This window comes from Phocoena sinus, chromosome 1 (genome assembly GCF_008692025.1).
Source record: "Phocoena sinus isolate mPhoSin1 chromosome 1, mPhoSin1.pri, whole genome shotgun sequence".
NCBI lineage: Eukaryota > Metazoa > Chordata > Mammalia > Artiodactyla > Phocoenidae > Phocoena > Phocoena sinus.
The window spans coordinates 169202294-169222651 of record NC_045763.1 but is presented as its reverse complement, the minus strand read 5'-3'; the positions used below and the strand labels follow the sequence as shown (position 1 = coordinate 169222651).

Genomic DNA, 20358 nt, shown 5'->3' with positions numbered 1-20358 from the left:
CAAGTGATCCCAACTGGGAGGCTGTGAGCGAGCGAGCCACACGAAGTAAAAATGGGAGGCTTGATCGCATGTCCTTCACCAGACGGGTCCAAAATGACTATATAAAGTAAATACCATAAATCACTGTTGTCAGGGCGCACACCACCTCCTCCCTCCCTTCCCCACAGCCGTCCTCATTTCCACACCCCCTCAACGGTTCAGGGAGAGCTCGTGGTCTAAGTAAACGAGAGGACTTCTGACTGTAATCCTAGCACGTCACTTCGTTGAAGGCAAACACGTGGTTCAGAGAGAACTTATAAATCTCTCCTCCCAGGCAGGATCGTGATGTTATCTGCTGGCAGCAGAAGGTTCGCTCCGAGGGGAGCTCCAGAAGCTCCCGACCAGAGAGAGAGAGAGAGAGAGAGAGAGAGAGAGAGGCAGGCAGAGGCAGCGGGAGAGATACAGAGAGACCGAGAGAGGCAGAGACACACACACACAGGGAAGAGCGAGAGCGCAAGTGAAGGAGGCCTGGCGAGAGGGATGGAGAGCCTAGGATAACGGTCTAGGGGGCCATTCGGGGGCAAACCGAGGGGCTGCCTGGCTGCAGAAAAGAGGAAGGAGAGGATCTACTGCAGGCTGCCAAGTGCCTACTACCCTCGGCGAGAAAGCCCAAGTGGGAGAGAAACCAGGAGTGGGTGGGCAAGGGTGGGTGTCCAAGGGAACCCTTTCGCAACCCCCTAGGAATAAAACTCCCCTGTCGGCGCGTCCCGGGGCTGCCGCTGCGGTCCGCGGGGGGCGAAAGCCACGGCGGCGGCCGCCGCTCGTCTGTTGCCGGGTTGGCGTTTCGAGCGAGAGGAGAAGGAACAGAAGAAGGGAGCTGGAGGCCGGACGCGTTCGCCAGCGGCGGCGGCGGCGGCAACGTGGAGTGACCGGGCGGGTCGGCGCGCCGGCCGGGGTGTCGGCCCCCGCGCGCACCTCCGGGAGCAGGATCCTCGCCGCGGCCCCCGCGGCCCCCGCCGGACGCGGCCGAGTCCCGGGCGCAGCGCGAAGCGCTCCCGCCTCCCCGCCGGGGCCGGGCTCGCTCCCAGCGCGCGCACACGGGCGCGCGCGCGCGCGCACACTCACACACACACTCACACACGTGTGCGCCCCTCCGCTCCGGAGCTGCTGCTGCTCCTGCTTTCAGCGCCGTAGTGGAAGGCAGGGCCGCGCCGCTCCTTCTTTAAATATATAAATTGGAGCCGGCCGGCCTCGGCCGCCCCCCTGACAGCGCTGCCCGCGGCCCTCCCGCCGGCGCTCCCGCTGCCAGCCCCGGGACCTTTTCATCTCTTCCCTTTTGGCCGGAGGAGCCGAGTTCGGATCCGCCACTCCGCGCCCGAAACTGACACACTGAACTCCGTTTCCTCCTCCTAAATTTATTTCTGCCTAATAGCCACTCGTCTCTTTTTTGCCCCCATCTCGTCGCTCCAAGAAAACTTTTGCTGACTCCCCCAAGTGAAGCTTCCCCCTTGCCCGTCGTGTATTAATATTTCCACTTGGGGAACGACTTGCCTTTTCTTTTTAAAGGAATTCAAGCAAGATAGCTTTTTCTCTCGGACATTGACTCCCGATTGTTTTCAAAAGTTTCGCATTAAAAAAAAAAAATCTACCTGATCTGTACTTTGAGAGTTGTTGGTTTCTTTTTATTTTTCTTACTTTTTTACTTTTTTAAAAAAATTTTTTCCACCTTTAAAAAAAAATGCACTACTGTGTGCTGAGCGCTTTTTTTCTCCTGCATCTGGTCACGGTCGCGCTCAGCCTGTCTACCTGCAGCACGCTCGACATGGACCAGTTCATGCGCAAGAGGATCGAGGCGATCCGCGGACAGATCCTGAGCAAGCTGAAACTCACCAGTCCCCCAGAAGACTATCCCGAACCCGAGGAGGTCCCCCCGGAGGTGATTTCCATCTACAACAGCACAAGGGACTTGCTCCAGGAGAAGGCGAGCCGGAGGGCGGCCGCCTGCGAGCGCGAGCGGAGCGACGAGGAGTACTACGCCAAGGAGGTTTACAAAATAGACATGCCGCCCTTCTTCCCCTCGGAAAGTAAGTACCGCTCCCCGCTTCCACTCCCCGGGGCTTAGCGCTGCCCGAGGCTTCCAGAACCGCAGCCACTCCAGGGATCGCCCTGCCCTCTCCTGGTCCCAGCTCGCTCCTTCCCCTGCTCCTGTCCTCCGTCCCACCCACCTCCTTGCCAGTTGTGTGCTTGAGGACGTTAGGCTTTGAAACGTGGACTTGCGACTTTTAATTTTCTCCATTTCTCCCTTCCCCCAACGCCCCCGTCTTTTATAAGGCGTTTTTCTCTTTTTTTCTCTTCCCTGGAATTCTCGACTCGGCCACCGGCTAGGAGTCAGCCCTCCTCTGTCAAACTTGGAGGCGCTCCCTGGGGCCGTGTTAAACCGGGAAACCTTGGTGGGTTTGTTTTCTTTGCTCCGATTGGCCTGAAGCCCGCCGAACTGGTGCACGAGGGGTTAAAAAAAAAAGTGGCTCAAAACTAGCCTCTCCGGAAGGCGCCCCTTTCCGTGCCGACCTATCAGCTGATTCCCCAAGCCTTCCCTATTGTCTCTAAACTCCCCGAAAAATGTCAGCATCGCCAAGACAAAACCCGATCTGGAGACCCCTCCAAAAACCTACCTCCAACCCCTCAATTCTTGAATCTACTGCCTCGGCGAGGTGTTTACATTCCCCCCAAGGCGAGATCTTGTAACCACGTCCCCTTTTGATTTCACCTGGACTGGTAGAAAGGACAGCTTCGTTGCTGACTACGTTTAAAAGGGTTTTTCCTTCACGTTATTTTTTTCCGAATTCACTCAAACCTGCCTTCTTAAAATCGCCGGTGTAGCAGATCCTTTTTCTTATGCGTTTATCGTTTATCTTTCTCACTCTTGAGCTCGGTGTTCCCTGCCCTTTCATGGGCTTCCTGCAGTCACTTCGTTGCATTCCTAAATCTCAGCGTAGAAGACAGCCGATTTTTTTTTTTTTAAACTGGCTTCTCTGAGGGCAGTGTCCTCAAAACCAGCTGGCATACAGTAGCAACGGGAGTGAATGATTGATTGTTGAGTTCTTTGAGGGGAAGGGAAGAGGGCAGTTAGCTTAGAATGATTTCCAAGTTCTTTAAAAAAAAGAAAAGAAGAAGAAGCATATATTGATGCCTGAGAGGGTTAAATGCCAGGAAGAAGAAAAAGAAAAAAAAAAAAAAGAGCTCCAACATTTGCCTATTCCAAATCCCAAGTCGTACACTTTTCATTGGTTGCCCATCTCTCTCCTCCCCTTTCCATGCCCTATATACTCCCTGGCAGCCTTCACAACGTCTCTGTGTCTTGCCTACAGAGATAATATGGCCATCTTGGTAATTTTATCCTAGAGGTTCTAATTGCAGGGTGGTGCTTTTCTTTTTGAATATTTATATTTAGTTTGACAAGTCGTAGTTCCGGGACTTGCCATGTCTTGTATTTGATGGTCTCAGATTGTCAGCTGAAGTATCCAACCCCAGGCTTCCTGGCGACCTCTGTTTTGCTGCAAGCATCATCTCTTCTTGTTTAAGGGCAGAGCTGAGGCAGGAGATCCTGGCAAGCGGGATGATTTTATTATTGTAATTACGTCACCATCCACAACAATGGTGATAAATACACTCCACCCTGGTGATTCCCCCCCGGGGAGTGAAGGAAAGCTTTCTACCTGGGGTGGAGCCATGGAATTAATTAGGAAAGAAAGTTCATTGTAATTAGTCCAAAATCATTGAGACCCAACGGGGAGTTGAGTCAGTTTGCCTTCTCTAGCACGTGCAACTGTTCTACTGGAATTTGGGCAGGCGGGCAGTTATGTTATGTAGAACCAGAACAAGCCAAGCCTTCAATGTTTACCTGCAACAGCTCTCATGAATTGCTGGCATTTTCATAACAGAGAGGAGGTCTGATCCCTTCATGAGATAGGTGTGGAGAGAGCAAATTACCCAAGAGGGTGTTCATTCTTTGTTCTTCAAGCACTCTTCAGTTTAAAGAACTGAGGTGATCCCACGCAAGATTATCATCATCACCAAATTGGAAAAAATTCTCAAATTATTAGAATTTCAGAGGTTGGCATCTCAGGTGCGTGTGTGGATTCCCTTCTGCTTCCTCTCCCAGCTACCAAAGAAATGAAAGCCTCTGATCAATGCAGGATAAAATATAAACTATCAGTCTTCCTACAAAGAGTGCAGGCTTCTTAAAGCCTTAAAGGAAATTTAGGAGCAGAAAGCCTTATTAATAGCAGATTTGATACTACTGTGCTAGGACTGTGAATAATTTTATAGACAGTAGGTTAACTGATTTTCCAGTACTTTCTAGTTATACTGGAATATAGTGAACCCTTCCAAAAAAAAGGAAGAAAAGAAAAAAAAATCACTCCACCATATTTTTAAAGGGCAAACGGAAAGGACAGCATTGGCTTATATACCAGCTTTCCCTCTTTAGGACCTTTCCGCCTAACTTTTAACTCGGTCCTCCCTGAAGAGACAGTGGGGAGGAAGTGTGCCTGTCATTTCTTGAAGGGAATCTGCAGCGGGTCATAAGCCCCAGAGATGAAGGCATGGGAAAGATCACTGGTTCACTTTTTACCACCAACTTATTAGCGTTCAGGGAGTGACTTCAGCTCAAATATTACAAATATGCTCTAAGCATGCTCAATGAGCTATATATCATTACAGGTTGTTGGTAGCCCTTTGCAGGACGTTTTATACAGTTCAGACAAAATGTTTTTAGCAATGTAGAGTTTTAAAAGTAAAAATATAAGAGATATTGTATATGCCTTCAGGCATATTTTGTCTTAAATATTATCCTTGGCCCAGCGTACTATATAAATACAGTAAATATGAATAGAACTGGCCAGGTGCCAATCTCCTAGGATGAATTTTAGTCAAGAAGGTATTTATGGGATATAAATAATACTGTGTCAACATTTGAAGAAGGGATCTGATTAGTTTTGAATTTATTCGTATTGATCTTTTCACATGCTGTTAGTTTAAGGCTCAAAGTGGAGTTATGCTAAGGTTTACCCATACTTTACCCAGTGGGAATTAGTGGACTTCTCGTCCTTTTGGCAATCCACTTGAACTTCAAGTACATCTATTCAAAAGACACTGTACAGGGCTTTAGAAATTTAGAAAGAGTGATTCCACATAACAGAGTAAGAATCCAAATGATTAACAATTAAAATATGTAGACCCTTCAACAGTCAAAAAAAAAAAAAAGGAAGAGACAAAATTTTATTTTCTTTCTTTCACCTCTCTTTTCCATGTAACAGATCAGGCACGTGTTGTGGTTCTAACTGTGGTGATTTTGTCCTTTCCCCCGCCCACACCCTCAGGGAACATTTGGCAATGTCTGGAGACATTTTGGGCTGTCATGATTGGGAGTGGAAGGGCCAGGGAGGTTGCTCACCATTCTAGAATGCACAGGAAAGGTCCCTTTTCCACCCGCCACCCCCATACATCAAAGGATTATCCAGCTCCACGTGGAGAAACCCGGTAACCCTGGGATTTATTTGCAGTTGCTGAATTCTGCTAGTGGTACCATTTCCAAAGTAATAATCTGAAAGTAAAACATCTTTATCATCAAAAGGACATTAACATGGAATAGAAAGATAATCAGAAACTTTTCTTAAGTAAGTGGGACTATGAATTTGACTCTTTGGTATGGTGTATACCTCATTATTATGATCTTAAAGGGCCTAAATTAGAGGCATCAAAGGTTCCCATTCATTTAGCCTAAGTAAGGGTGTCGCTCCACCCATCTGTAACTTCAGTCAGCAGCAATGTGATATTAGTCAGGACAGAGCAAAAAAGAAGTGAGGGATTACCGTGGATTTTCCTTGCAAGGAAAATAAGCAGCTCATGTTAAGGAAGAGTGGAATCTCCAAGCTCAGCAACGGAAGAAAGTTGGTTTATTCTATCATATTGAATTAGATAAACTAAAATATACAGCCTGAGACATTACGGTGAGGTTTCCTTTGTAATTGTTTCACATAAATGCTAAGCATTTAATACCAAGCAATCTCTTTTTCTATTTCCCCTGTAATTTTCCAAGTGAAATTGAGGAAGATAGAAAGAACACCAATAACACTATGGTTTGTGGGGGTGGGGGGGCGGACGCAACTTAACATTCTATTCATGGATATATCTTTCTGTGTACACATTGCTGAACTGTCAGCCAATTGCCCGATGAAAGAAAATATTAGCAGTTGCTGGAACATAGTACTATTTTTGCTTGATGTTCAGGGGTTTTTTTTCTGTTTCTTAAATTGAACTATAGTTGATTTACAATATTGTGTTAGTTTCAGGTATACAGCAAAGTGATAGGGATTTTATTTTTCAGATTCTCTGTGGATGTGTCAGAAAGAGGGACACGCAGAGAGAGAGAGACAGACTCAAACCCCTTCCCTAGACTTCCCCAATGATTGAGTTATTAATACACAGCAGACCCAACTTTAATTCCCCCACTTGTATTGCATCATTGCTTGTACTAACTCTAGTGCCTAATTGTGGTCGCGTTTAACTTTAGGCTCCGTTCTCTTCCAGGATTTTCTCTCTTTTCTTTCTTTTACTTTTCAAAGTCTAGCAAAACTCCTCAAAGAGATATACTGGTTATAACTGAAGCAGTTGGGCCGTCTTTGTTGCCAAGGGAGGCCGGCCTCCTCTCCTGAGGAGTCCCCACTGGATGGAGGCTGGGCTTTGTGAAGCTGGAGGGGTAGATGGGGACCAGCTGACCTGGCAGAGGCTCCGGGAGCCTTCTGTGTCTCCACAGCGACCCCTGGGGTCTACTCAAGGAGCTGCACTTTTTGAACGATGCCTTCTCCCTGGTCAAGAGATGCTGATGTAACCCCAGTCACAGCATCTTTCATATAAAAAGATATGAAAGAATGACAGATCCTGTTTCCTAGAGGAAACTGAGATGTGAGAAAAGGGCTAATGACTCACTGTTGATCCCATATCAAATCTGGGTTAGAACAAAGGAGGTCACTGACTCCTAGGCCTTTGCCCAGAGATTACAACACACTTCAAGCTGCATTTTTAGAAGTTTAGGGAAAATAGAGTGGCAGAGCCTGGCCCTGGGAGAGACGTACAAGCTGACCACCGAGGTGGGATTCTGGGGAGACTCCTCCCTCCCCGCCGCCACCCCCAGCCCTTTACAGGTTCAGTATTAAGGTGAGCCGGGAGCAAAGAACCTGCAGGGAAGAGCTCTGCAAACAGCCCTGTCAGCTCTCCTGATATAGCATTTCCGGTCCTCAGGGATCCTGGAGAGAGGATGTGGATTTGCCAGATGTGCTCGCTCTCCTTAGGCAGCCCGACTGCCGAAGGGTGGATCCACTTTGCAGATTCTGAACAGCTTGATGAAATGTGCCTCTGGCCCAGAGATAAACAAACGTTTCCATTGTCATTTTGAAACCATATGGTGTGCTTTGGGTTTTTAATATTTTTTCAACAAAGATACTTTTTAACCTAGGAATTCAGTGTTCTCCAGGTAGTTTCAATTTAATCACGTACTAGGGATTCTCTGATGGGTTTGTTGAGGCGGAAAAGCTTGTCTCCATCCTGTGTTTGGGAGAAATTCGCCTCCCGCTGCAGTCACAAGTGGGTTTTGGTGGTTGTCGTTGGTTTTGTTTCTTTTCTAACCTCTGATAGGTTAGAACTACACTGCACTGTGACCAGCACCTTGCTTCCGGATTGGCTCGGTGGCCTTGACTCTGCATCTGAACTCCCCCTTGACCACTTCCCCACAGGCTCTAAATTGCCTTCTTGTTCTTCTCGCTTCTGGAATATCTGCGCGTAGGGTGGTGAACTTCATTCAACCATGGCTCCATTTCTTCACTTGTAAAGATGAAGAAGGTGCCGGCTTCCTAGGGTTGCAAAGGACTGACCGTGACCTGTGTAAGGACGCCCTGAGCTCTGCTTCTGGCACTTAGTAGACCCTCTTTGCATGTCAGCTATTAACCATTGATTCTCAGACACCATTGATTTAAAGGTACACTGTTACTTTATGTGCCACAGAGAAAGAAATATCACTGACAATTGACTGTAACGTGCCATTGATTATGAGATATTAAAAGGAGATATGTTAGAGATATTCCAATATGATTAAAAGTGATGTCCTGGGGACCACTCCCACCAGCCTGGGATGTCTCGGGACCAACAACTCATTCATTTCCTAGTAAGTTCCACTCAGTAGATCTGTTTCCCTGGCTCCCTCGGATTGGTCCTTAGGTGACCTTTGCCACCTGAGGGGCTGGGAACAGAGACCGGCAGGGCTGGTAATCCAGCATGCCCAGCACTATCTAATCCTCATATAGGGAGGCCTTGAGGATTTAGGCTTCGTAGGTAAGATCTCAGATGTCTCAGATAATATCCAAGACCTTTCAGGGTCAGGCCCCTCCTCCTTGCTCAGCAGCCCCCCAACTAAATCCCCCCAAGAAAACTACACTCCAGCCAGATCACCCTCTTTTCCTTTACCCAAATGGGCCCTTTATTTCTGTGCCTCCAGCCCTTTGTTTATGTCATTTCTTCCACTTAGAGATCCATCTTTTAACACCTTTAAATACCCTTCGAGGTTTAGTTAGTACCATCTCCTTATGAGACCTTCGTCGACGTTCTTTGTCCTATTTAAGTAGCTCTTCCTCTGCACTTTCACAATACTGATATTCATCTCTATCTCAGCCTCTTTTCTTTTGCTGTAGGTAAAATCTAGCTGTCCTGACCTGTCTTCTTCATCGGTTTGTAAACTGCCTCAGAACAGGAACCCACTCTGACTTACCTATGTTCTTACAGCACTTTGTTGTTGCTCAATCAATGCTTAATAAAGGAATGAGCGTTTCCCTTTAGAGAATAAGATTGAGTTACCAGAAAAAGGATCAAGAGTTCAAAGCATTGGGGTTTCCCTGGTGGCGCAGTGGTTGGGAGTCCGCCTGCCGATGCAGGGAACACGAGTTCGTGCCCCGGTCCGGGAAGATCCCACATGCCGGGAAGCGGCTGGGCCCGTGAGCCATGGCCGCTGAGCCTGCGCATCCGGAGCCTGTGCTCCGCAACGGAAGAGGCCACAACCGTGAGAGGCCCGCGTACCGCAAAAAAAAATAAAAAGAGTTCAAAGCATTGGACCAGGAGATATGGAGAGACAGAAATCTACTCACCTCCGTTATTGGGGACAATGTTCCTGATGGATCTTGTCCCTGTGCTGAAGGCAACACAGGCTTCTCAGAACCATTCATTTCCTGTTTCCAGTTTTGCAGATAAAAATGAAAATGATGGCGATAATGATGATGATGAAAGCTAACCCGCATTGGGTACATACTACGTGCCAAGCATAGTTTTAAATATTTTACAAGCATGCACTTATTTCACACTCAAAAGTGACCCTATACGGTCCAGACTGGCATTTTCCCTGTGACGTATGAGGACACGGCTATAACTATTTCTATCAGCGATGTCTTACTGGAAGTCAGAGTTTTAGGTACCACAAGTAATAGAGGCCCCAAATAGAGACCAGGAAATGGAGAGCATGACTTTTCCTGCCCTCTTGCAAAACGATGCAGTCCCTCCATGAAAGGGTGGTGACTCTCCTCACCTGGCAGGAATTACATTCATAGAAGCTCTGCATTCTTTCCCTCCAGAAGGAAGTATACTTCTGAAGCCTTTCCTACCACCCTGGGTCTCTCTTCTTGCCTCTACCACATTCTTCCACTTTTATCTCTGTACTTGGTTGATACAAAAATTGTGATTTCTCAAGTCTCCTGGTCTTGATCTTGAACTGCAACCATTTTCTTCGCAACATTTTTATAAATTTGATTGATAGGTGATTCGTCTTGTCTCTCGCAGAAAATTAATTTATTGAGGAAGGCAGGATGATGTTGTACAGTGAGCACAGACCTGAGAGCCAGGCAGCCCCAAGAAGTGAAAGAAAGAGAATAAATAAAAGGGAATCGCACCAGAGGAATCTCAGAGGCTGAAAGGGAAGAGGGAGCATCAAAGACAGGAAGTCCTACTCCAGGCCAATGGCAGTTGTTAAAATGTGGTCTTGTTTGGGTTAGCAACTTGGCTGTCTCCGTGCAAGTTATTAAATCGGCCTCGTTGACATTTAAGTTGCTTCCTGCTGAATTCAGATCCTACCTCTGCCATCACCGGCTTGGTGACCAGGCCGAACCCCCTGCACTTAAGCTGATTTCAGTTTGTTCACTTGTAACGATGAAGAAGCTGATATCTGCCCCCTGGGGTTGTAGAGGATGGATGATGACAGGCAAAGAAAGGCCAAGTGCAGCTGCTTCTGGTACCTAATAGGCTTGCTTTACACGGCAGCTATTCTTCACTGAATCTCAAACGCTATGGATTTTACGGTACACCATTATTTTAGATGCCACTTAAAAAGAAATACCATTGCCAAGTAATTGTAACGTGCCAGTGATTCTAAGAGGGCATCAGGATTTTAGAGGTATGAAAATATGAAAAATATGTAAAATCAGTGAAGTCGCATAAATATTTGTGGATTGGGAGAATAGCGGTCCACGTGCATGTAGCAGAGTGCTATGTCCTAGAAGCACATCGAAAATAAAATTGAGTGGGAACATGATATCTGCCCTCGGAAAACGTTACTATTTAGTAAACTTTAAGAGCCTGCGACTGGTAATCGCCACCTCTGGCACCAGAAGCAGGAGGTCCGCATCATGGATTCCTCCCAGCTGGAGTGTCTTACTGTGCGCGCTCAGTGCATTAATATCCAGTTTTGATTTTTTTTTTTTTTTGACATCTCAAGATGTTACCAGTTGTTTCAAAGGGCCTTTACATTTCTAGGGAAAAAACGTTTAAAGTTATTTTTAACGGATCTCTCTGAGTACACGTATGAGTCACATAGCACTCACCTCTTTATCTTTCTGGGCCTTAAAGGTTGAAATCCAACAAAGGATGGGGGGAGGGTATTGCTCAGAAAAGGCCAGCATGCAGAAGGGACTTGTGGGCAATGTGCCTCTGGGCTGGCGCGGCCCCTCCTCCCAGGCCCCCTGTCTCACCCGCTCCCCTGGGGAGAGGCTCTGTTAAGAAGGAAGCCAGGACGTTTGGACCTCCCTGCATCTCCGTGACCAGGCACCAGCCACAGCAGTTTCTTCGCTGTCAGGCGACTCATTTAAAAGCAGACTTTAGCAGCAAAATGCCATTAGGGGGTAGAAGTCTCCCAGAGGAGGACGGATGGGAGGAAGGGGAGAGGGTAGTGGAGGAGTCACCACAAAGGATTTGAGGAGGAAATGAAAACTTAGAAGGTGATGTCAGAGAGGAGAGGCCGTGCTAGGCCCAGGGTGGCAGTTAACAGAGCAGAATGATCTCTGCGTGCGGTAGCATCCTGGCTTTCCTGGGGCGACCGAGTAAAACCACTTCGTTGGTATGAGAAGACGCTGCCGTCCAAGAGGAATCGAGTTTACTGGATTTAGCATCTGTTACAAGGAGGGAAAGCCTGCTGGTGCCCAGAAAGCTCTTCTGTGTGGACCAGCCCCCATCCCTTCATTCTCAAAAATGAGCCCTTGGATTTGATTCTTCCTGATAAGTCAAAAATGTGGGGCTTAGATGTTCCTTTAATCACAACAACTTGAGGAACTTAAAGCGAATGGAAAATGCTTTCTGGATGTTACAAAGCCCAGACCTTCTGAAAATAGTTCAAATGCATTTCCAACCTCCCCAGGCAGCTGTTTGCGCTCACACTGGCACGTTGCACACATCTCTGTCCACAGAGAGACTGTCACTCTCCCTTCGGGCCTTCCTCGTGGCCTCCATGTCAGTAATTAGGAAGCAGGACGTTCCTGAGGGAGAGACGTGGTGTTTCTGAAAGGAGAGTCATGGGGCAGCTGTTGGAGAGTAAGGCTGCTTTTTTGGAGATGTTTGTTTCAGGAAGTGCTGTAGCATCTTTCCAGTCTCAAGGAAGAAGAAGAAAAATGTTGTGACTTTGACCTTGGCGCTCCGTTCATTTGGCTTTTGCTATCTAACCCACACCACACTGACAAATACCACATCTGTCTTGACAAGCTAGTTCACAAATAACTGCTCACTCATAACTTCAGGCTGTTGTAAGAATCCTTATTTGTTCCTTCAGCATAGTTCGGTTTTGAGAAAGACATTGAAACGATCGGAAGTCCACTGGTCTTTACAGATCTCAGGGGAAGCACTCTCTAAAAGAGAAGACCATATTTTTTAATGCATTTTAAGAGCGCTAAAATATATTATTGCCCATAAATGGGAATTTTCTGGGAAATTTAATTTTTAAGTTTTGGAGTCATTTCTGTATTGGGAATTGAACACTTCTTAGACCAAATTCATCAGGGATTATTCTCTCTAGACCACTGGTAGCAGTCACTTTGTCATTCCTTCCACTGGGGGGGTTTATTCTTATAGGGTCATTTATTTCCCTATCCATTGACTTAATCTCATTTTCACTCTGCTTTGACAACTTAATGACCATGCCATTGAAGTTGTTTCTTCTTGCTTTATAATAAACTCCTATAACTCAGTTGCTGGCTGAGAAAAGCCAGAATGGGGGCTGGCGGCGGGGGGCGGGGGGGGCGGGTAGGTAGATGACTTATTCTGATTCAACTTTAGAAGGAGAATAAAAAAAAGGAAAATCACAGACTGAGGACATTTCTTTGTAGAAGATGGATGATTTGGTAAAGGAACTGCCCACTTGGAGCTCTGTCAGGGTTTTCGGTTGGGGAAGTGTTTCTACATCCAAGTTCACACCTTAGCATCTGGGGCTCTGGAAGTTAAGGAGAGAGAAACAGAGGTAGGAGCTTTTACCCGGAAGTAGCCGGGCAGAACCAAAGGAGAATTATGGCTGTCACGTCAGGTTCTAAGGCAGCAGTTCTCACCCTGAGATATGTCTATTACACAGTCATTTTGATCTGAATAGTAACTTAGTCATTCATTTGTACCTCCCCGCAATGTCAAGCCTTAGGTTGTTAAGTGTGTTAGTAGATTTCACTGGTCACATCTGCGAACCAACCCACTCCTGAGCGAATGCTGTTTCACCTACTCAAATTTAGCTTTTCTCCTCCATGGAATTAGGTGGCAGGTGCTGGTTTGTCTTGTAGAGAGAAATATTTCAGAATTCCACTGTCAGAAAACATCACCATCAATAATGAAACTATGTGTATAAGGTCATGTCTAATTTCATTCATTCTTTGGCAATTGTATCAGGATTCTAGAAAGAGGGTCTTGAGCCAAGCTGACCCCGAGTCATTAGACACTGGGGATCAACGGTTTGCCCTTTCTCAGTAACATTTGCTGGGAATTCTCTAAGTGGGGTAGAAACTCACTGTCATCCAGGGCTGGGAGGAAATGACAGTACCCACTTCCGGAGTTGCTGTTATCAGAGAGATGGTGTTTGCCTGGAGGATGTTTGGGTGGAGGGCTGGGGAGGGGTTGAGGGGCAGGACTACTTTGATGGGGAGTTCACTGCAGCATTTTTAATGACATTTAATTCTGCTTAAGCTATCATTGCGTTAAGAATGGCTTTCTGGGCTTCCCTGGTGGCGCAGTGGTTGAGAGTCCGCCTGCGGATGCAGGGGACACGGGTTCGTGCCCCGGTCCAGGAAGATCCCACATGCCGCGGAGCGGCTGGGCCCGTGAGCCATGGCTGCTGAGCCTGCGCGCCCGGAGCCTGTGCTCCGCAATGGGAGAGGCCACAACAGTGAAAGGCCCGTGTACCGCAAAAAAAAAAAAAAAAAGAATGGCTTTGTCTCTGACTGAGAGGCGCTTTCACACTACATAAAACCGTTACTCAGAACAGGCAACTCTTAGGAGAGAACGGTTTCTCTGTGATCCACCTGGTTGGGTTGTTTTGAGGTCAGACGAGCTTTTTGTAAAAGGCCTTCCTAACCTCTAAGTCACAAAGGCCTATACCAGTGCTTCTTGAATTTTACCAAGCACAAGAATCACCTGGAGTGCTGTGTGCGGATTCCCAAACCTTTGCCTGCTACCCTCCATCCAGATTATTATTCAGTAGTTTTTGTTTGTTTGTTTTGTTTTTCTTGGCCGCGCTGCACTGCGGGATCTTAGTTCCCAGACCAGGGATTGAACCTGGGCCCTTGGCGGTGAGAGCACGGAGTCCTAACCACTGGACCGCCAGGGAATTCCCAAGATTATTATCCTGTAGTTTTAAGGTGAGCTCCAGATAACTGCCTCTTGACAAGAAGGCCAGGTGATTCCCAAGCAGGTAGTTCAGAAACTCACTCTGGAAACACTGTGTATTTGGGTTTTGTTGCTTTATTTCTTAGCTGTGTCATCACAGGCAAAAATGAATCCCAACACTTTTATAGTTAGCTTCATTGTTTCTTAGATATTTTGTAAATGACCCATGCAAAATTTTAATTCCAGGACTTTTTTTCTCTTATGACTTATGTGAGCCATACGAGTACCCCATTATTCATGACTGAGGGCCCAGGTAATTGTAAACATTTTTATTTCTCTAGGACTATTCACGTCTCAGATTTTTCATAGGGTTTCATCTTTTAAAAAGCATTTCACATGGACGCCAAACCTTACTGATCTGAAAAAGTTTATGCGTACCGCAGTGTCACTTCAAACACATAGATGTTGAAAGTTGATTTTTACGAAAACTAGCAGTTACTTTCTTTGGACTAAATCATCCCTATTCGCATCATTTATCTCTCCATCCAGTTCATGGGCTTAACTTCAGAGGCACTGTATCAGCACCAGAGCAGCCTGTCCTTTGGCCCTGCTTAAAAAACCAACCAACCAACAAAACAAACAGAAAAAGGAAGGGGAGGAAAGAAAGCATTTTAATACTGTAGCTTGATGGCGGGGAGAGAGAGTAAACCGAAGGTGCATACCTGAGGACTGCAAGTTGGAAACGACAAATCATGGCAGTTAGCTTGCCCTGTTTCCCCACAGACTTCGTTTGACCCCGGTGACCTGGGGCGATTTCAGGGATCCGGATTCCGGTAATAGAAGCATCCCTCTTTGGCACCACAACACCCACTGGCCTGAAGAAGGTGCTGTTTCCCAGGAAAAGGAGTGAAATCCCCCCAAGAAACGCACAGGGCCCTAGTCTGAAGAGAAAGCATTGCTAAGCAAGCGATGCTTTGCGTACCCTGCCTGTCTCTGGTTCCGTTCCTTGAGATTTTTATTGAAGATAACTTTCAGCATCTCTTTTTAGAGGTCAGATCTGAATGAGAAGACATTGTGTGCCTTACTGATCTTGTGACAAACAGTTTATACCCAGTCTGTAGCTTCCTGTCTTTGCTGACGGGTGATGTGAGGGAATTTTCTCTCTGTGAGGCTGTGGAGAGGGCTCTAAAAATAAACAACATGGTTACTTATTGGTGAGAACATGTGTGAGCAGATGTCAGCTGGTAACAGCATATGGTGGCAACATGATAGCAGTGTGTTACCAAGACCTGGGTGTTGGGCCTTCGTCTTCCAGGCCATTCAGGCCATGCAGATGCCACATCTCAATTAAAGAGGGTTTTGACTGGAAGGTGGAGTCCACACAAGTGTGAATATAGGCCCCTGGGATCTTGTTAGTGGGCTGAATGTCGGAGATGGTAAGTTACAGGCCATGGAAAAAGTCTTCCTTATCTGTTTTAAAATTGAGAGATAAAAGTACAAATCTGGCAAAAAAAAAAAAAAAGGGTGGGGTGGGGTGGGGTGCATATGGGGTGGGAGGGAATCCACAAAGCCTTTGTCTTTTGTCCAAAGAAGTTTTCAAGTCAGGTATAAATAGTGGCCATGCTACTTCTAGAAGACATGCCCTAGGTGAATGGAAGGTGCATGGATTTTAACTTGGTGTAAGGAGCTGGGAAAGAGGTATATTCTTGCAGACGTAGAAGGCCGTCAGGGGTTAATCTATCAAATAAGTTAGATAACTAATATTATTACATCCCTTGAGCACCTTTTATTTCTCAGTTTCCTTTAAATATCTCGTTTCAGTCTTTCAAAAACCCTCAGGGGTAGCATGACGTCAGTTTCATTTTATAGCAGCAGAGGCTTGGGTGCATCAAGGCACTTGTCCAGAGATTCCCAGGAAACTAATGACAGAGCAGGGTGTCCACCTACATCTTCTCATGCAAAAATCTGATATTTATTATTGACTCTATCGCAGATAGGATAGCCTTTGAACACTCAGCAATGTTTTTAGCTGGAGGTATTTTTTGGTGTATTTTCATTTATAAGAATATGATGGGCAATATACAAGATCTAGTTGCTACCTTTACTTTTAAAACAGCAAAGTTCAGAATTTCAGGATGTCAAAACTATCACGGAAGATATTTTAATGCATTCCAAGGAGCCCTAGATTTTTAAACTGCAGCTACGCAGCCCCAAAGCAATATACACTCGGATTTTTGTTCACCGGAGAAGGAGTTTTCATGTGCGGGTTAGAAATGATGACAGGTGGTTTTAAGAAAACTGAAATCGAGGCCAACCAAATGAAAATCAGAGTTTTACTCTTAATAGGGAGTCTGTCTTTTGTCAAAGAGGTCAAGGCCTTTCTTATTCATCTTTAATGTAAGTCAAGGTATTTATTTTACCATTTCCGTATATAAATTGTACATTGCTATTTTAGCACTAGAATGTGTTAAAGGGAACGCTGAATTCAGGACTGGTTAAGGGATGCCAAAAGATCTGGGGCGAGAATCCACAATCCCCCAAAGATCCCTCCTGCCTAGTCCCCTGGCCCTGAGTAGGGGGGGACCTTCTATTCCTGGGGGAATGATAAGTACGTTCATTGAGTCCCTCTTCTGCGTTGAATCTTTGTATAGCTCTGTACAAGGCTTCTCCTCAGTAAAATAGCTAATGACTGTGCTTTTTAAAACTCCTAGCTGTCTGCCCAGTTGTTACAACACCCTCTGGCTCAGTGGGCAGCTTGTGCTACAGACAGCCCCAGGTGCTCTGTGGGTACCTTGGTGAGTACACTCGTCTGCTTTATATACCTCGTTTGATGTAGTGATAGCCGGCCCATCCTTAGTGTGTGTCTCCTGGGGGGAACGTGTCAGAAGCAAAATAGAATTCTGAAGTGCAGCCTTGTAGCTGGACAGTCCCACAGGTGCCCCCAATTTTGTAGTCAGAGTTTCTATGAGAAAGACTCATGAATGCTTTGAAGTGATATGATGACTTGATTGCTGTATGGGGAAGAATGGATCGTGGGTCTGTGAGATGTGTGCGATCCAGGGGTTAACGAGGGATTTGACAGATTGATCTCTTGACCCCCGGGAAGGATACTCTCTGGAGGGTTGAATGGTATGGCCAGAACGTCAAGGGTCCTTTTTTGGTATCTTATTTGAATCTATGTTCTTGTTTCTGACACATAGCAATGGCTCAATTAATGTTTCCGGTACTGAACTGAAAGGGAGGAAGGAGATTTTCTCTCCTTTGAAGTTCTAGAGGGAGGCCTGTGGGAAACGTGTGCTGATCATTGTGACCTTGATGTTGCCATTAATGGGTTGCATGAGAGACTGAACCTGGGAGCTTGCCTTCAGTTGACTGAACCTGGGAGCTTGCCACTTCGCCCTGACCCTCAGAACAAATGCAGACTCCTCCGAGCTAGGGCCACGTGTTAGGTTGGGGGCCACCGAAGCCGGAGGTCTCACCCCTTTCTGATTTGGAACATTAATACATTCAGCCAGCTTTGATTGAGTGCCATCTTTTATTGTATGCTGGGCCATGAGACCACAGCACAGAACAGGTCTTAGATGATCCTGACACTCAAGGACTCTGGCACAGGTGGTACCCTGATCCATTCAGGAAGGGAGGAAATGGACTTGCCACCCTGGCGTTGGTTCCCACTGCACTTTTGAGGCCCTGAGGAAGCATGAATTATATTGATTCTAAATGCAGGTGGAGGTCCCAAATAAGGACAAGAGAAATGTTTTTATTACCCCAATAGACGTCTGACTCACTGGGTTATCCTACCGTGAACTTTACCATGCCTAACCTTGCTTCTTAGGAATCAAGGAATCAAGAAATGAAATAGTTTAGTTACAGTGGCCTAAGCTGGGCTTTCCTAAAAAAAAAAAGAAAGAAAAACAAAAACTGATTCTATTGAGAATATACATTTATTTTAGTACAGAAGGCCTCAGAGTGGCTAGAAGCTGCCGTGTGAATAGAAAGAGTGAATGGCTTGATCCATGCTTTTAAAGTTCCCCTTTTTTGAGGCAGATTATGTTTGGTTTTCCATCTCTAAATGTGTATTTTATTTCACTGTCTAAACCAACGAGTTAATTGTCTGATTTTTTTTTTTCTTTTTTTGGTCTCACCAGCTTTTTGGAAAAGACAAGGGAAAGGGATGAGAGAAGGAAAACATTTGTTGACTACCCCCTAAGTCCCTGGTATTTAAGGCACGTCATCCTGGGTGGGGAGGGCGAGTGCGACCTCCCCATTTTTCCCCACCAGAAACTGTGTCTTGGAGAGGTGAATACCTTGTCCTTGGTCATCACCTAGCAAAAGGGGCAGAGCCCAAATCTGAATTCAGGTCTGGCCCTGGTGCCCTCCACCACATGGACCCCAAACTTCTTTTATTTTTTATTTTTTTGCCCTTCTTTTTGCTTTCCCTTTGGAATCCCATCCCATTCATTTTATAATTCTCTGACCTACCACTTTGGATTCATTTCCTTTTCATGTTTTCTTCCCATAGGAAACAAGTGGAGAGGCCTCCCCTAGTTCTTGGCCTCAGACACGCCTTCTCCCTCGGGATTATTTTCGGTCATTTAATCGCCCCACAAGCTTCCCTATTTCTTTGGTGAAAAAACACTAGAAACCTACCCTGCCCCTCCTGAGTCTGGGAAAATCAGGAGTGTCTCGGAGGGTGTGGCCAGGATGGGGGAGACAGACGCACAGATTCCCTAAGGTGGGAACCTCTCCCTCCCCACCCAGCTTCTCTCCTGGGAGGAAACCCTGCGGACCCTTCCAGACCTTCCATTCAAGACTGCTGAGCAGTGGGGCTCTGCATTTTTTTTTTTTTTTTTTTTTGTCTCTGTTCTTAGAAGTAGTAATTGAGTAAAAATGTAAGTGAGCGGATGCCAAGGGGCAGGCGTCCAGGGTCAGGGTGAATTTCTCCATGCTGACTGTGATTCTGAACACTCGTTAAGTGGAGCCTGGCTCGTGCCAAGCGGCTCGAGGGCCATCCCTGTCACCTTGTGTGAACCGCCTCTCCATTCCAAGGAGAGGTTGGGAGTGGCCGCAGGGAGGGCGGGGGGCCGGTGGCGCCTCTGGCTTTCCTCCCTCCGTCTCTAACCTGGGTGTAGTTATCACCATGTGTCCTGACACCCATGCTTGGACTGGCAGCGCTGTTGTTTCATCAGCTTTGCATCAAATCGCCTGGAGGAGGAAATAGTCCTTGCCCCTCACAGCCCATGTGGCTGCTGCATAATTTTTCTCCCTTTAAGTTCACTCTCCCCAAAAATGTAGGTGAGGATGAGGTGAGCCTGCCTGAAGGTTTTTCTCCTGAGAGAGAAGAACCCAGAAGATAAGCAGCCGAGACAGTCTCTCTATGAAGAAATGGATTAGAAGGCACGAAGGGAAATTCAGCTTCGTTCTTCAAGGATTTACTGAGCGCGATGCTTTTTGTTAGCTTGGTTCAGATTTAAAGATGGGCTTCTCAAAGTGTGACCTGTGTTTGTATGTCCCGAGGGGTCATCGAAAGCAGATTCCCTGACCTACCTCAGGCCTGCGGAGTCAGAATCGCTGGGGTGGGTGGGGCTGAGGAGTCTGTACCTTTAAGAGGCAGCACAGGTGAGTCAGGCCTCGCTGAGGGGAAGATGCTGTCATTCTGCTGGTCTGTTTACTCGAAGTCCTTCAGCTTGAAGGATGCAGATCCAGTGGGGCCTCTGTTTGATCAGCTGGTCCTGCAAGTGTGAGACCCTGAATCCACAGCGTGGCTGAGTTTTCACCCTGTGCTCTCCATGTCCCCCAATGCATATAGATAGCAAGGTAGATCTGTGGTTAATTACACTTCTCACACACAACCCCTGCTCACCATTCACCACAGAGGAGGCCCTGAACGTGCAAACAAGTGATGACACGGCGGGTGGATGCCTAGTTGGGATGTTATGTACGGGAGTGAATGCCTCCGTTCAAGTGTGGATTGGGAAGGGGAGTTTCGAAACTAATGTATAATGTGTAAGTGATGCATAATTTATAATGTCTTAGTCAATGTATAATGTTTAATTCGCTGAGGTAGTGTTTGGTCAAAGCACCGCTGACCTCTTCGTGGCCTGAATCCTGCTCTGAGACATTCCATGGGGTAAGGATCCCGCCAACAATGGAATGTAAACTCTACTCTCTCAGCCAAACTCAGCCACAAGTAACTGCAGTTTTCTCTTTCCAAAT

The 20358-nt window shown here is 46.5% G+C and overlaps 1 protein-coding gene across 5 annotated transcripts in view; it reads left to right on the top strand.

Annotated features, from left to right (window-relative positions):
• Positions 1-1044: 1044 nt before the first annotated feature.
• TGFB2 (transforming growth factor beta 2) overlaps positions 1045-20358 on the top strand; it is an 83426-nt gene continuing 64112 nt past the window's right edge. The window contains exons 1-2 of one of the 5 annotated variants that reach the window (XM_032620195.1): positions 1087-2063; positions 16854-16937. In XM_032620195.1, the coding sequence (XP_032476086.1) occupies positions 1718-2063; positions 16854-16937 (430 nt within the window). In that variant the 5' untranslated portion in view covers positions 1087-1717. Of the gene's footprint in view, positions 2064-16853; positions 16938-20358 lie in introns of all 5 variants that reach the window. The other 4 variants (XM_032620333.1, XM_032620402.1, XM_032620266.1 and 1 more) reach the window with 4 other exon arrangements.